Raw genomic sequence first — 15235 nt, 5'->3', positions numbered from 1 at the left:
TATTGTTGTTGTGGTCTTCAGCTCAAAGACTGATCTCATAGTGCTATCCACACCAGTCTATCCTCTGCATGCTTCTTCATATCTGAATATCTACTGCAGACTACAGCCATTTCACACAGCTTACTTTATGCATGCCCAGTCTCAGCCCTCAATATTTACCCCCCACGCCCCCCTCTAACACACACACACACACACACACACACACACACACACACACATTCATACACACGCTTCCTTCGTCGCCAAATTGACTATTCCTTGATATCTCAGGACGTGTTCTATCGATGAATCCCACCTTTCAGTCAAATTGTGCCATAAAATTATCTTTCCAACAATTCGCTTTAGTACTTCCTCATTAGTTAATCTATCTATCCATCTAATCTTCAGCATTCTTATGTAGCGACAAGTGATGTTATTCAGTAGGTGATAAAAATTTTGTGAAAATTGGTCAGTCTAAATATTTGTAAGAAGAAGCAAGTATTTATCAGAGCAACATAACTGTGCTTTTATTCAACAAACACAGTATAATCATTGAAAATGTCATAAATCATTACTAGAAGGAAAAAGTGATTCCTTACGATCATTTTTTGTTACCTTTCCGAAATGGTTCTCTTCTCTTGTTCTGACGAAACGGGTGCGAGCTGTGCAAACCTCTTGATTTGTACGAGAAAACGGAACAGTATTTTGTACAGTTCACATGCAAAATATAAAGTACGAAATATACAACTGTTTGTGAGTTAGTTAGTCGCCGAGTGTTTCAGTCCAAGGCAGTTCCAAACCAAGAAGACTTACCAACATTAATGTCCTACTCTTCTCCATTACGGCTAATACAGGAACCACTATTGAAAGGAATGGCGACATAAGAGACTTCACAGGGATCACAGAAAACCAAAAGGTAAAAAGTCGAGCTTTTAGACTGTGTGAGTGCGTCAACGAATTAATATACAGTGCCTCTCAAAATAGACGATTCATAATAGCTCCGTAGTGTTACGTAAACTTGACACTCCAGTTTTTTTCCTTGTAATGCTGTCCATCAACCTTTTTATTATTTCATTAATTTGTTATAACCACAATTCAAATTTTCTACCCTCTTCTCTTCTGAACTGCTTATCATTTCAGAAGAAACTGCCTTACCCTCAAATTTATAGTAGATGTTAACAAATTCATCTTTTTCAGAAACTCTTTTCTTGCTGTTTTCCGTCTATATTTTGCATCACCTTTACATCGGCCACCATCAGTTATTTTACTGCCCAAATATCAAAACGAATCTACTAGCTTTAGTATTTCTTTTCCTAGTATAATTCCCTCAGCATCGATTGATTTAATTTCATTAAAATAGATGCCCTTTTATTTTTATTGATATTCATCTTACAGTCTCTTTCAAGACAGTATCTATTACATTCAATTGCTGTTTAAAACCGTTTGCTGACTCTAACTGAATTACAATGACATCTGCAAACCTCAATATTTTAATTTATTCATCCTGAACTTTATTTAATTCCCTATACAATTTTTCCTTTGCTGTATTAATGTACAGATTGAATAACATCAAGAAGAAGCTACAACCCTGTCTCACGTCCCTCTCAATCATTGCTTCCCCGTCATGTCCTTCGACTTTTATAACTGCATTCTGGTTTCTGTATATGTTATAAATGACCTTTCGATCCCTGTATTTTACACCGACTTCTTCAAAATTTCTCAGAATGTAGCTGAGTCAACATTATAAAAAACTTTTAGTAAACTAACACATGCTAGAAATGTACTTTTGCCTTCCTTCAACCTCTCTCTAAGATAACACACAGGGGTCAGTATTGTCTCATGTGCTCCTAAATTTCTCCAGTACCCAAATCTCGTCTTCCTCAAGGTCACCTTATACCAGATATTTCCATTCTTCTGTAAGTAACTTGCGTCAGTATTTCGCAAAAATGACTTCTTAAATTGATGGTTCGGTAATATTCACTCCTGTCAGCATCTGTCTTCTTTGTAATTGGAATTATTATATTCTTCTTGATGTCTGAGGGTATTCTCCCTGTCTCATATGTCTTGCACATCATGTGGAATAGTCCTGTTATGATTGACTCTCGCATGGATTCTGTGGGAGTGTCGTCTGCCCCACGGACCTTGTTTCTTCTAAGGTGTTTGAGTACTTTGTCAAAATCTTCTCAGAGCATCAAATCTCCAATCTCATATTTATCTGCTTCCTCTTTTCTGTCGGCACTATTGCCCTGAAATTTGTTTCCCTCATACAGATTTCCCTTACACAGCCTCTTGACAATGGTCGTCAAACTGTGGTCCGTATCAAGTATTTGTGCGGCCCACAGTTCTCAGCCATATTTTATAGCAATAAGCGTCTAGCAATAAAAGCCGAATCCAAAAGGTAAACTAAAATTACGAGATTCTGCTGAGTAGTAAAAAAAAAAAAAAAAAGCACTTACAGAGATAGTTATATTTTCAATATGTGCTTAATTTGACTTCGGCCGCCGGCCGGTGTGGCCGAGTAGTTATAGGCGCTTCAGTCTGGAACTGCGCGACCGCTACGGTTACAGGTTCGAATCCTGCCTCGGGCATGGATGTGTGTGATGTCCTTAGGTTAGTTAGGTTTAAGTAGTTCTAAGTTCTAGGGGACTAATGACCTCAGAAGTTAAGTCCCATAGTGTTCAGAGCCATTTGAACTATTTTTTTTTTTTTTTTACTTCGGCCCTGGGCTAAGGAACACTGACTGCTTCCATCAGGGGCCACTGTGCAGTTTAGCAAGGCCACTGTGTGTTTAGCGGATGTGGGGGGTGGAGGGGATGTTTTAATTTTCTTCTGCTAGTACTAAAAACTCACGGGCGTTTGCGACTCGTGCCTATGAGCTGCTATGGTATAAATTTTGACACGGAAAGAAGACGAATTGCTTGTCCTGGATTTGTCCTCTAGCCATTTTCCATTAACTATATTTTCTGTCACACTCAGTTTTTGGCGATTATATTCGTTTTCGCCTGGTTCATTTGCTTCATTTTTATATTCCCTCTTTTCGTCGGTAAAAATTCAGCATTTCCTGAGTTATCCAAGGATTTCTACTAGACCTTGTCTTTTCGTCTATGTTTTGCTGCCTTCACTATTTCATCTCTCGGAGCTACCCATTCGTCTTTTTATTGTATTCATTTCCCCTGTTTCTGTCCAACGTTGTATAATGCTCGTTCTGAAACTCTCAACAACCACTGATTCCTTTTCTTAGTTTCCAAACTTTGTGCGATTTTTTCAGTTTTAATCTGCAGTTCATAACAAATAAATTATGGTCCGAGTTCGTATCTGCCGTTGGAAATGTCTTACAGCTTAAAATCTTCTTTAGACATCTCTATTTTATCACCATTATACAATCTGCCTGAAACCTTTTGGTTTCCCCGAGTCTCTTCCACATATACAAGCTTCTTTCATGATTCATAACCTAAATGTTGGAGATATTTAAATTATGCTTGTGCAAAATTCCACTAGGTGGCTTCCTCTTTCGTTCCTTTCCCCTCAGCCTATGTTCTACAACTATTTTTCGTTCTCTTCCATTTCCTGCTGTCGAATTCCAGTATCCCTTCACAATCAAATTTTCGTCTCCCTTAACGACCTGAATAACTTCCTTTAACTCATCATATATTTTTTCACTCTCTTCATCACCTTGTGGGACTATAGTGGGTGTAGGATTCCTATCTATCTTGACAACGATGAAGCATTTATTATGCTGTCCATAGTAGTTTACCTGCATTCCTCCGGCCCGTAGAACGGAAGTTTTGTTTTTTCCTTATGAAAACATCGTCCTGGGTAGTCTCGGCGTGGAGGCCTATTTTACCTCGGGAATATTTCACTCAAGAGGATGGCATCATCATTAAGTCATACAGTAGAGCTGCATATCCTCGGGAGGAGAAGCAAAACAGCTGCAGTTTCCCCTTGCTTTCAACTGTTTCCACCACCATCCCAGCAAGATCATGTTGACTAATGATAAAATGTCTGATTACTGAGTTGTCCAGACTGTTGCCCCCGCAAGTACTGAAGAATTTGCAGCCCCTCTGCAGGTTTGGTCAGGCTTCTTCACAGCTACCCCTCCGTTATCTTGCTTCTATGGCATGAAACATCCAAACATTATTTAAGATTGAGAAACCAGACCACTTTATGTTCAAAAGCTATCGAGCATTCAACAGTGAACGAAAATATGAAGAACTAGCGACTTTTACTGAACATGTCGGTGCTTTGCAAATTCAAAGCAGGTCCTATAAGCACCTAGTTTTCCTTTGTTCATAATTTAAAGTTCTTAAACCTTTTGGTTAGACGCAGTTTTGGATTTATGGAAAAATCCTCTGTGTTACATTTTATGATCCTGGAAACTTCTGATGGCCTCAAATGACCTTTATGCAAGCCACATGTGGGCTATGTATTGGACATGCCTGCTGTGCAATGTACAAATCGTTTAGTATGCGATTGAAACATGGTTTATGTGTGATAATGGCTTCAGGGGTTTTCATTTGTGTTCCTTGCATTACTGGTATAAGAGGGGAATGGAAATGGAGTTTGTTTTCTTTTTAATCTCATGTTCTATAAGACACACGGACATACGTACAATAAAAACACAACATTCAAAAATAGTATTTTTTACTTTAAAATATGTTTACGATGACATTTCGCTACTACACTTTGTACAAACACTATTGAAATACAAAGTTTGGCTGCACTGTGACTAAAAGCTCCTAGGACATCATCTTAGGATACAAGAATGTTTACAATCTTTTACTGGTTACTTTAGTGTCTTTTTTGTTACTTTTCCCATATTGAAAATCAACGTGCTTTAATAATTATCTGATTACGGAAGTCTTTGGCACTTAATGGACAAACAGAATGTTGCCTATTCATCTTTAACCATTTTTTTCTTAGTTTTAAGAAGTACCGACACTTTCACCACTTAATCCGAATCAGCTTTACCTTTTCACAATCATTGTCTCAAGTGAGACAAAAACTGATCATACGATTCAACACGGGTAACTACTTCCCCACATCTCCTACATAAAACACACTAAATTATCAGTTATTGTGCGAGGTATGAAGAACGGACGTTCAGATTCTCAGCCACTGCATTCCGTAGTTCACAGTCAATTTCCATGGCACTTTAGCTTTAGCAGCACCAAATGTGACGTAAGACGAATCTCGTCAAAAACTGTCGAATTACGCATGATTACCACTCAGCATAAAAATATATTCCTTTGCGAAAGTTACACGAACAATATGTTCATTATGTCAAATACTGACTTGCTAGAACTCAATATAATTTGGTTCCAAGATATCACATATGTAACAGTCACCTGGTCATTAATCAGGTACAGCGTATAAAAAACTAGCTCTTTGGTATAAGGCACAGTAATGCCAATGTCCTTCGTTGATCGAAGGCAGTCGAGTAACACACGCTATTTGCACAGTCCTCCCACGTTCTGGGGTCAGACGTTCTACTGCTGATGATGACAATGACGTCTCCGGCAGCAGGATACTTTTAAATTTGACAGCAAAAATAACACCGGCGTGAGTGCATCGAAGTGACTGTCCAAACCGAAAAATGTCCACAGGAACGAGCCGATGAACTCGTCGACTCTGTCTGCCTACTTCCAATGGCACGGTAGCGATTCGAGCGATCACAGCAAGAACTGTCCACAAGATCGATCCACTAGACACGCCCTGAAACTGATCGATTGGAGTCGACGGCGAGGATGCCGCCTACGTAGGAGAAACAGCGACAGGTCAGCGAGCGATCACTAGGCTGGTAACGGCGTCAGTGATGGCGGAGAAGGCCGCGGTGGCAGCGGTCGTGACCGCCTCCTCGTGCTCCTCGTCGTGGTCGTGGTCGTGGCCGTGGCTGTGTCCGTGGTCGTGCTCTTCAGAAGCTGCAACACAAGACAGGGAAGAAAGCTATTTAGTCCAAGTCCGTACAAATGGCAACTTCATACATCACACCGCATTCTTCCCAATGTGCAGTTTTTGTCACGAAATTATCATGAATTTACCAAGAGAGAGGCTGTGGCTGTCATGAAAACTCTCCATTTCGTCGGGTCACTACGACTGAACGACGTCTTGGTCGCATCTAACACGGTGCTCAGCGCCTCAGCAACACCGAAAGGCGACAACGTTCGTCTTGTTAACATAAGGCAGAAGTTGGATGAGCAACAGCAGAGTGATTTTCGGTGCTGGCTACTTGCGCACCAAAGTGTTCAACAAAATTAGCATGTGAACCTCCTCACAAATAGTGCATTGTATTATCCACGATTTCACCGCAATTGTCCACATCCCACATATTAAAGTTAAAGCGAGGGCAAATCCACCTTCGCAACTATGCGGTCACCTTATCCTGGCGGTCAGGCAGGGAACCCGGGTTCAAGCCACAGCACCGTCACAAACATTTTAGTTGGTGGAAATAGTATAATGTGGTTCAGTCAGCTTACCGAATCCACCAGAGGAGTTACGTTCCAAGGTATGGAAAGAAGAGAAAGGCCGGAATTGCTCTGTGTTGACACGACGCCCCTCGATACTGCATCCACATTATGCCATATGGCAGGGGATGACACGGCGGCCGGTCGGCCCTGCCTTGTCCTCTGAGTCTCATCTGGCCCAACCAGCCAATCGGGGCCATCAACCGCCATGTTACCCTCTGCCAGTGGCGTTATTCAGATGCAGTATGGAGGGTCGTGGGGTCAGCAAACGGCGCTCCAGCCCGTTGTCTACTTTCACGACGCTGGAGCCACTACTTCTCACTGAAGCGGCTCCTCATTTGGCATCATGAGGCCCAGTGCTCCCCGATCCATTCCTCCCACCTAGGAAAAATCGTTGGCAGTAGCAGGAATCGCTCTCGGGTCCTTCGTATAACAGCCAGACAAGCTGACCACCAACCTCTATCCATCTCCCTTTTCTTCTCCCCTCCCCGTAAACGCCCTCCCCACCACCACCACCACCACCTCTCTTCTCTCCTCACTTATTCATTCGCCAGAAAATCGTGGTTTACTGAGATTTGGTACATGAAACCTGACATCCATCATAATGATGCCCACCCACAACGGCAACTAATAACTGAATCACTTCCACAAGATGTCTCAGATACTTCCCCCCCCCCCCCCGTTTGGACCAGTAAATCACCTTTTGCAAGACACCGAGCATGACGAAACACTAATTTCCCACTAGTGTCACCCCTACCCTCGCAAGGAAATAGACAAGTTACAGAGTCATCATGGACTAAAGATATAAAAAAGGGCACATATAACTGAGTGTCTGTTCCCACAGAGAGCTTCTAATTGTGAGGCGCTAGCGCTATATGAGGGGCTTATTTTAACAGTGGTACAAGTCCAATTATGCTCATTCTGAGATATAGAGTCCTAAAGGTAAATGAGCACTGAAAAATCTGCAGTTGAGATACCAGAAATATTCAATTATATATATACTCAATATTTTTGGTATCTCAACTGCAGATTTTTCAGCGCTCATTTAACTTTAGGACTCTGTATCTCAGAATAAACAAAAATGGACTTGTACCACTATTGAAATAAGCCCTTCATATGCAAGTTGCGGTAATCCTGTCGTCTAGGGCGTAACACGAATCCTCGTATAAAGTCCAGTCATACCATCCGATATCCTCCATTGTCTGTAACATAATATAGATGAAACAGCTACAGGCGGACACAGCTAGTAAATCACAGACGAGTGCTAGCTTCTGATTTTAAACACTCGTTTATTCACATTCAAAAATCATTTTTAATTTATCATCGGTTGGAACATCCCTCAAAGCTTTCAAACTCGTGCAGCCACTACATAACAACAACGCTGAAGTCCACCCGTGTGTTAACAGTTTAAACGACACCTTCCACAAACACTGAGTTATTGAACAAACACTCCATTAAAATGTCAGCCGTTCTAACCGCAAGCATTCACGTCGGAACGTATTCTTTAATCTTTATCTCGAGAAATCCATCGCGCAACCAAAGAATTATATGTTAATATCATATCACTACATATGCATATTTATACTATTCTTCACTTCTTTTCCTCAATAATTAAACACCTGTATTTTTTGCCAGTTACCACCATGTTAGCTGTTTAGCTATTATGTGCTCCGTATGCACACAGTTTCTTTATTCATCCGCATTCGGGAGGACGACGGTTCAATCCCGCGTCCGGCCATCCTGATTTAGGTTTCCCGTGATTTCCCTAAATCACTCCAGGCAAATGCCGGGATGGTTCCTTTGAAAGGGCACGGCCGACTTCCTTCCCCTTCTTTGCCTAATCCAATGAGACCAATGACCTCGCTGTCTAGTCTCCTTCCCCAAACAACCCAACCCAACCCTTTATTCATCAGATGTACCATCTATGTCACAAACTGTAGGCAACACGGTGTATATACCAGCAGCTAATCAACCAAAAAAGTTAAATAACGTTATAACTTGTCATTCTCGGTTGTTACCGACTGATATTTAAGTACGGTACATTCAACAAATCTCGGGAAACCTTAAACCTGTAAGTCGATTAAAATAACTTTCTAACTGGCGTTCCAGCAAGCGCAGTGAAAGGGTCGGACGTCACCCATCCGCAGTTCTTTCTCGAATGCCACGTGCTCGCCGTGTCGGCGCTTCTCCAGGTTCGTGTAGACCACTGGCAGGTGTGGTGGTCTGAATGCCGGCAAAACTGCCAACCACAAAGTGGTTGTATTCGAGCCACTGCGAGGCAGTACTTGCAACAAAAATATAAGTAAGTGAGATACTTCCAAAAGCATACAATTTATCTAACAGATTTGAAAGAAAAGTTACGAAACAAACATATTTTGAAAACCAGAAAAAGTTACTGGGGATTATAAAGATAATGCTATGAATAAAAATGGCCACCATTCTAAATAACTTAATCTGGCACAAGGAGGTTGTGACAGGCCGCAGTCATATTTCTCTCTCTCTCTCTCGGTCTCTCTCTCTCTCTCAATTTTTAGCATTCAGCGGGGCGTACTGCTAAAGGAGTTTCGTCGGAGGATGGGCTGTAAGCTTGAGGCCCTTGGTGGAAGAAGAGTTTACCGGAACTCTTCGGCCTAGCTTGCTCATAATACCATAAAGTGTAGCACCGAACCAAACGGTTACACGTTAAGACAATTCACATTAATTCTTAAACCAAGATGCTAATAAAAATCTGCAGAAGAAGTGGATTGCTGTAATACTTAGCGTAGTACTTAATAGTAGTTAGTGGAAGGCAACCAAAGCTTTAAAGAAACGTGACAGTTCTAACAGGTGGGGATTGCACGTTACATGAATATATACTTTCACTGGGGAAATACATCATTTACGAAAACTGTTTTCCACGTTCCACATCGCAGCGACTTGAACACAATCCATTAACACTATTACAGCTAACTAACTAATATTAACGATCAGTCGACGTCAAGAACGATAGGGACGGAGGATGGTGGGAAAGGTCTTTTATGAGAAACCATGCCGACATACTCTTGCAAATATTTTATGGTGATCATAAAAAACCTATGTGAGAGTGGTCGAATGAGGATATGGATCTTGTCCTGACAAATACGTGTCCTGTGCTTTAAATATTGACCTCTTTCGGCCGACAGTATAGCGGTAAATACTTCAGATTTTTTATTACTTCTCCACGAAGCCCCAATCCAATGAAAACGACGAATTACATTTTCCAGAGTCCAAAAATTATCCCGCTGAACTTACTTGCCGCCAACAAGCACTTTTCTAGTCTTCCAGTGCCGCAGAACTAACAGTAAACTTCCAGTCCTAAAGGTGAACTAAGGTTTCTCATTGAAGCGGCACGGCAGCTCAGCGTGTTCGGTCAGGGGACTGGCCACCTTCTGCAATTAAAATAAATAAATAAAATATAAAAAATCCTGAGTAAAATTCCTCATCGATGTAATTGGAAAGATGTCATGTGACTTCTGTGCACCACAGCTGACTGAAAAAGACAAAAGATAGATAAAATAAATACGCGGGTGATTGCCGATTGGGGGACCAGGGTTCGATTCCTTGTGCTACTAACGATTGTTCCTTCGTAGGAAGATTTGATCGGGGGCGCATTCAGCCTCGTGATGCCAATTTTTGGATCTATATGAGCGAGTCATAGCAGCACCAGGTCTGCTAGACGGACATCGGCTGGGAATGCTGTGGGCTGACCCCCACCGCTCCATTACCCCATCCAAATGAGGCCACTGACGGTGGTCGGTCGGGCCCGATTGGTTCGTCGGTTGCCATTGCTCCAAAGATAGCTAGAAAGGCAATAATATACTTTTTCCTGCAAATATTTTTAGAGATTAAAATAGCCAAGATCTATCTTTTCGCGTTGCTGCCATTTAAAACGGTAACCGACCTTACGATAACGGTTCTTGAATGAACATTAGAAATTATTTACTATCAAAATAACATGCTTCAAAAGGGTTTATAATTTTCCAGTAAATTAGGTGATTTATATCTCGTAACGTATCTTCTAATGTCATAACCAACCTTCCTGGTGAATACGAAACCCATCGAAGCGTCGTAAAATACTGACGAATGTTGCTACTAGATTTGGGAAGGAAGAACATACTGATAGTTCCTCGCAATGTTCAGATGCTTATAGGTTACGCGAAATACACAAACAAGCATTATCAGAAACTTGCTCTCCATTCACCGCCACGATGCTAATCAGTCTCAATCCTCGGCGATAACAAGTACTGAGCCAGAGAGGCTATGACGTAGCAACGACGTCCTGCTCCGTCCGTGGCCAATCCGCAGGAAGGCCCTCCTTGTCCGGAAGAGCTGAGGCAGACCGGTACAAGCGAAGGCACTCCGCTTGCGCCAAGGACCGAGTCGCCCACGAGGATCCTCCAAGTCGTGTTCCGCCGGCTTTGTGTACCTGAGGTGTCTCAAGCACTTGCGAGGACCTGACCTCGGCGGTGATCCTGTACACTCTGCGTTTCGCTTGTACAACTGCTTCTTACCAGCTCACAGAAGAGAGTATGGTGGCACTACGTCCTTTTTCTTTTTTTTTTTTTTTTTGTCATGGCTGACTGGTTTGATGCGGCCCGCCACGAATTCCTTTCCTGTGCCAACCTCTTCATCTCAGAGTAGCACATGCAACCTACGTCCTCAATTATTTGCTTGACCTATTCCAATCTCTGTCTTCCTCTACAGTTTTTGCCCGCTACAGCTCCCTCTAGTACCATGGAAGTCATTCCCTCATGTCTTAGCAGATGTCCTATCATCCTGTCCCTTCTCCTTATCAGTGTTTTCCACATGTTCCTTTCCTCTCCGATTCTGCGTAGAACCTCCTCACTCCTTACCTTATCAGTTCACCTAATTTTCAACATTCGTCTATAGCACCACATCTCAAATGCTTCGATTCTCTTCTGTTCCGGTTTTCCCAAAGTCCATGTTTCACTACCATACAATGCTGTACTCCAGACGTACATCCTCAGAAATTTCTCCCTCAATTTAAGGCCGGTATTTAATATTAGTAGACTTCTCTTGGCCAGAAATGCCTTTTTTGCCATAGCGAGTCTGCTTTTGATGTCCTCCTTGCTCCGTCCGTCATTGGTTATTTTACTGCCTAGGTAGCAGAATTCTTAACTTCATTGACTTCGTGACCATCAATCCTGATGTTATGTTAAGTTTCTCGCTGTTCTCATTTCTACTACTTCTCATTACCTTCGTCTTTCTCCGATTTACTCTCAAACCATACTGTGTACTCATTAGACTGTTCATTCCGTTTAGCAGATCATTTAATTCTTCTTCACTTTCACTCAGGATAGCAATGTCATCAGCGAATCGTATCATTGATATCCTTTCACCTTGTATTTTAATTCCACTCCTGAACCTTTCCTTTATTTCCATCATTGCTTCCTCGATGTACAGATTGAAGAGTAGGGGTGAAAGGCTACAGCCTTGTCTTACACCCTTCTTAATACGAGCACTTCGTTCTTGGTCATCCACTCTTATTATTCCCTCTTGCTTGTTTTACATATTGTATATGACCGGTCTCTCCCTATAGCTTACCCCTACTTTTTTCAGAATCTCGAACAGCTTGCACCATTTTATATTGTCGAACGCTTTCTCCAGGTCGACAAATCCTATGAAAGTGTCTTGATCTTTCTTTAGCCTTGCTTCCATTATTAGCCGTAACGTCAGAATTGCCTCTCTCGTCCCTTTACTTCTCCTAAAGCCAAACTGATCGTCACCTAGCGCATTCTCAATTTTCTTTTCCATTCTTCTGTATATTATTCTTGTAAGCAGCTTCGATGCATGAGCTGTTAAGCTGATTGTGCGATAATTCTCGCACTTGTCAGCTTTTGCCGTCTTCGTAATTGTGTGGATGATGCTTTTCCGAAAGTCAGATGGTATATCGCCAGACTCATATATTCTACACACCAACGTGAATAGTCGTTTTGTTGCCACTTCCCCCAAAGATTTTAGAAATTCTGATGGAATGTTATCTATCCCTTCTGCCTTATTTGACGTCCTCTTGCTTACAGTATAAAAAACTGTTGGCTGTACACCAGAATCTGTTACTACTTAATTTACTGATCTACGAGAGCAAGTAAAACATAATTAAAACACACTTTTTATTGGGAAAATAACATTCTAGTTTACATCATTCCTCTACATAATCCCCCTCAACCCTACGCGCTTAGTCCAACTCTTTTCAAGCTCCCTAATTCCGTACTAGAAGAATCTTTGAGGCACCAGGCGCATCTACTGTTGCACTGCCTCCAGAATCTCGTCATCCGACAAAAACTCGAGTTCACGCAGTGTTCCCGCCTCCGCAACGAAAAGGTAAAAACGATTCGGAGGTAGATCTGTGCTGCGCGGTAGGTGCTTCAGCGGGTCAGAGCCAAGATTTTGAACGCGTTAGATAGCTTTCCCAGCTGCGTGAGAGCGAGCATTATCTGAAGCAAAGTCCCACTTTTCAAAAGTTCCCTTCTATTCTTCATTTATACGAGGGTGTGTCAAATGAAAACCTTATATATTTTTTAAATATTATTTATTGTGCAGAAGTGGTACAAAGCTGTATCACTTTTCAACACAATCTCTCCCACGCTCAATGCAAGTCCTCGAGTGCTTACGAAGTGCATTAATTCCTTTAGAAAAAAATTATTTTGGTAGTCCGCGCAACCACTCATGCACCGCGTGGCGTACCTCTTCATCAGAACGGAATTTCTTTCCTCCCATTGCGTCTTTGAGTGGTCCAAACATATGGAAATCACTTGGGGCAAGGTCTAGTGAGTATGGTGGATGAGGAAGACACTCAAAATGCAGGTCTGTGATTGTTGCACCTGTTGTACGGGCAGTGTGGGGCCTTGCATTGTCATGTTGCAAAAGGACACCTGCTGACAACAATTCACGTCGCTTTGATTTGATTGCAGGCCGCAGACGATTTTTTAGGGGATCTGTGTATGATGCACTGGTGACAGTGGTCCGTCTAGGCATGTAATGCTCCAAAATGACGCCTTTTTCGTCCCAAAAGAGAGTCAGCATAACCTTCCCAGCTGATGGTTCTGTTCGAAACTTCTTTGGTTTTGGTGATGAGGAATGGCGCCATTCCTTACTCGCTCTCTTCGTTTCCGGTTGGTGGAAGTGAACCAAGGTTTCGTCCCCAGTAACGATTCCTGCAAGGAAGCCATCACCTTCTCGTTCAAAGCGCCGAAGAAGTTCTTCACAAGCATCAACACGTCGTTCTCTCATTTCATGAATCAGCTGCCGTGGCACCCATCTTGCAGACACTTTGTGAAACTGGAGCACATCATGCACAATGTGGTGTGCTGACCCATGACTAATCTGTAAACATGCTGCAACGTCATTCAGTGTCACTCGGCGGTTTTCCTTCACTATGGCTTCAACTGCTGCAATGTTCTGTGTAGTCACAACTCGTTGTGCCTGACCTGGACGAGGAGCATCCTCCACTGAAGTCACACCATTTGAGAACTTCCTACTCCACTTGTAGACTTGCTGCTGTGACAAACATGCATCACCGTACTGAACCTTCATTCGTCGTTGAATTTCAATAGGTTTCACACCTTTACAACGTAAAAACCGAATAACAGAACTCTGTTCTTCCCTGGTGCAAGTCGCAAGTGGGACGGCCATCTTTATACTGATGCTGCGAGGCTATGTGTGCATCTGCACTATGCTGCCAGCTACAGGCCATTCTGCACGCTATTTGTAGCACGCTTAACAATTTACAGGATAACGGCACGAAATTTCGATTTGTTATTACAAATTTAAGGTTTTCGTTTGACTCACCCTCGTATTTTGTGTTTCAGCTTCCGCAGCAGCTCCCAGCAGCTGTCACTGTTGGCTTTAGCAGTGTAACAAATCACTAGTGGACTTTCACATCCCGGAATACTGTGATTATCAACAGTCATTCAGCTCAGCGTTCGACCTTTTTGTGCAGTAGGCGCGAATGTATGTTTCCAAACTATGCTCTGTCGTTTACTCTGTGGTGCATAGTGATGGACTCACATCTCATCAACTGTTATGAGACAGAGAAAATATTTTATTCCCTTTGGTCTTCCACACACCTGAAATGTAATTTCGAAATTTCCAAACGTCCTTGTTCTTGTTTGTCAGTCTGCGTTACTTCAGAAATTCGTGGACAACTGCAGATACTTAACTGCTACAATGTCGGGCCCATGAGCATCACGAATCATTCGCTAAGTTGTCTCGCTGTCCCGGTCCGTTTTCGAAATGGATATCCTACTCCAGTGCTCTGCGACACAGACAGACTCCCCTCCTTCTTTTTTAAAGCGATTTGTTCACTCGTAAATATTTCGTTCATTGAGGCAGTTATCACCATTCTGCAGCTGCAGTCTGCGAATAACCTTCGCAGTTTTAGACCATTAAGACACAGAAAATGATTCACCTCTACCGTTTCCTCCTTGGCGCTTACAGAGAGCAGGTCACTCATAGTAAAATGCTATGAAATCACAATGAATAGAGTTGCTCACTGAATCATCACACCTAACGCACAGGAACAACAGTGAGATTAAGTAGTGTCATTGTGCTATAAGTGCTGCTAACCTGTTGAGCAGGAAAAATTCCGTGTACTTATTGCCTTGCCTTCTTACATCTGTACTTTGCTTGTCGTGCTTCCGGTACGACTATCGCTTGTCCCCTTTCCTGTTCGATTCACGAATGGTGCATGGGAAAGCGTCCGTACGAGCTCTATGCTCTCTTATCTTCTCGTCGCAATGATTTATGTGGGAGGAACC

General features: G+C 42.4%; 1 protein-coding gene across 2 annotated transcripts in view; it reads right to left on the bottom strand.

Moving 5' to 3' along the window:
• Positions 1-4603: 4603 nt before the first annotated feature.
• Positions 4604-15235, bottom strand: part of LOC124551545 — a 141840-nt gene continuing 131208 nt past the window's right edge. For both annotated transcript variants that reach the window (XM_047126450.1, XM_047126451.1), the window contains one exon: positions 4604-5897. In XM_047126450.1, the coding sequence (XP_046982406.1) occupies positions 5755-5897 (143 nt within the window). In that variant the 3' untranslated portion in view covers positions 4604-5754. The remainder of the gene's footprint in view (positions 5898-15235) is intronic.

The sequence above is a fragment of the Schistocerca americana genome, chromosome 1 (assembly GCF_021461395.2).
Source record: "Schistocerca americana isolate TAMUIC-IGC-003095 chromosome 1, iqSchAmer2.1, whole genome shotgun sequence".
NCBI classification, from domain to species: Eukaryota; Metazoa; Arthropoda; class Insecta; order Orthoptera; family Acrididae; genus Schistocerca; species Schistocerca americana.
This window is presented reverse-complemented; position numbering and strand designations above follow the sequence as displayed.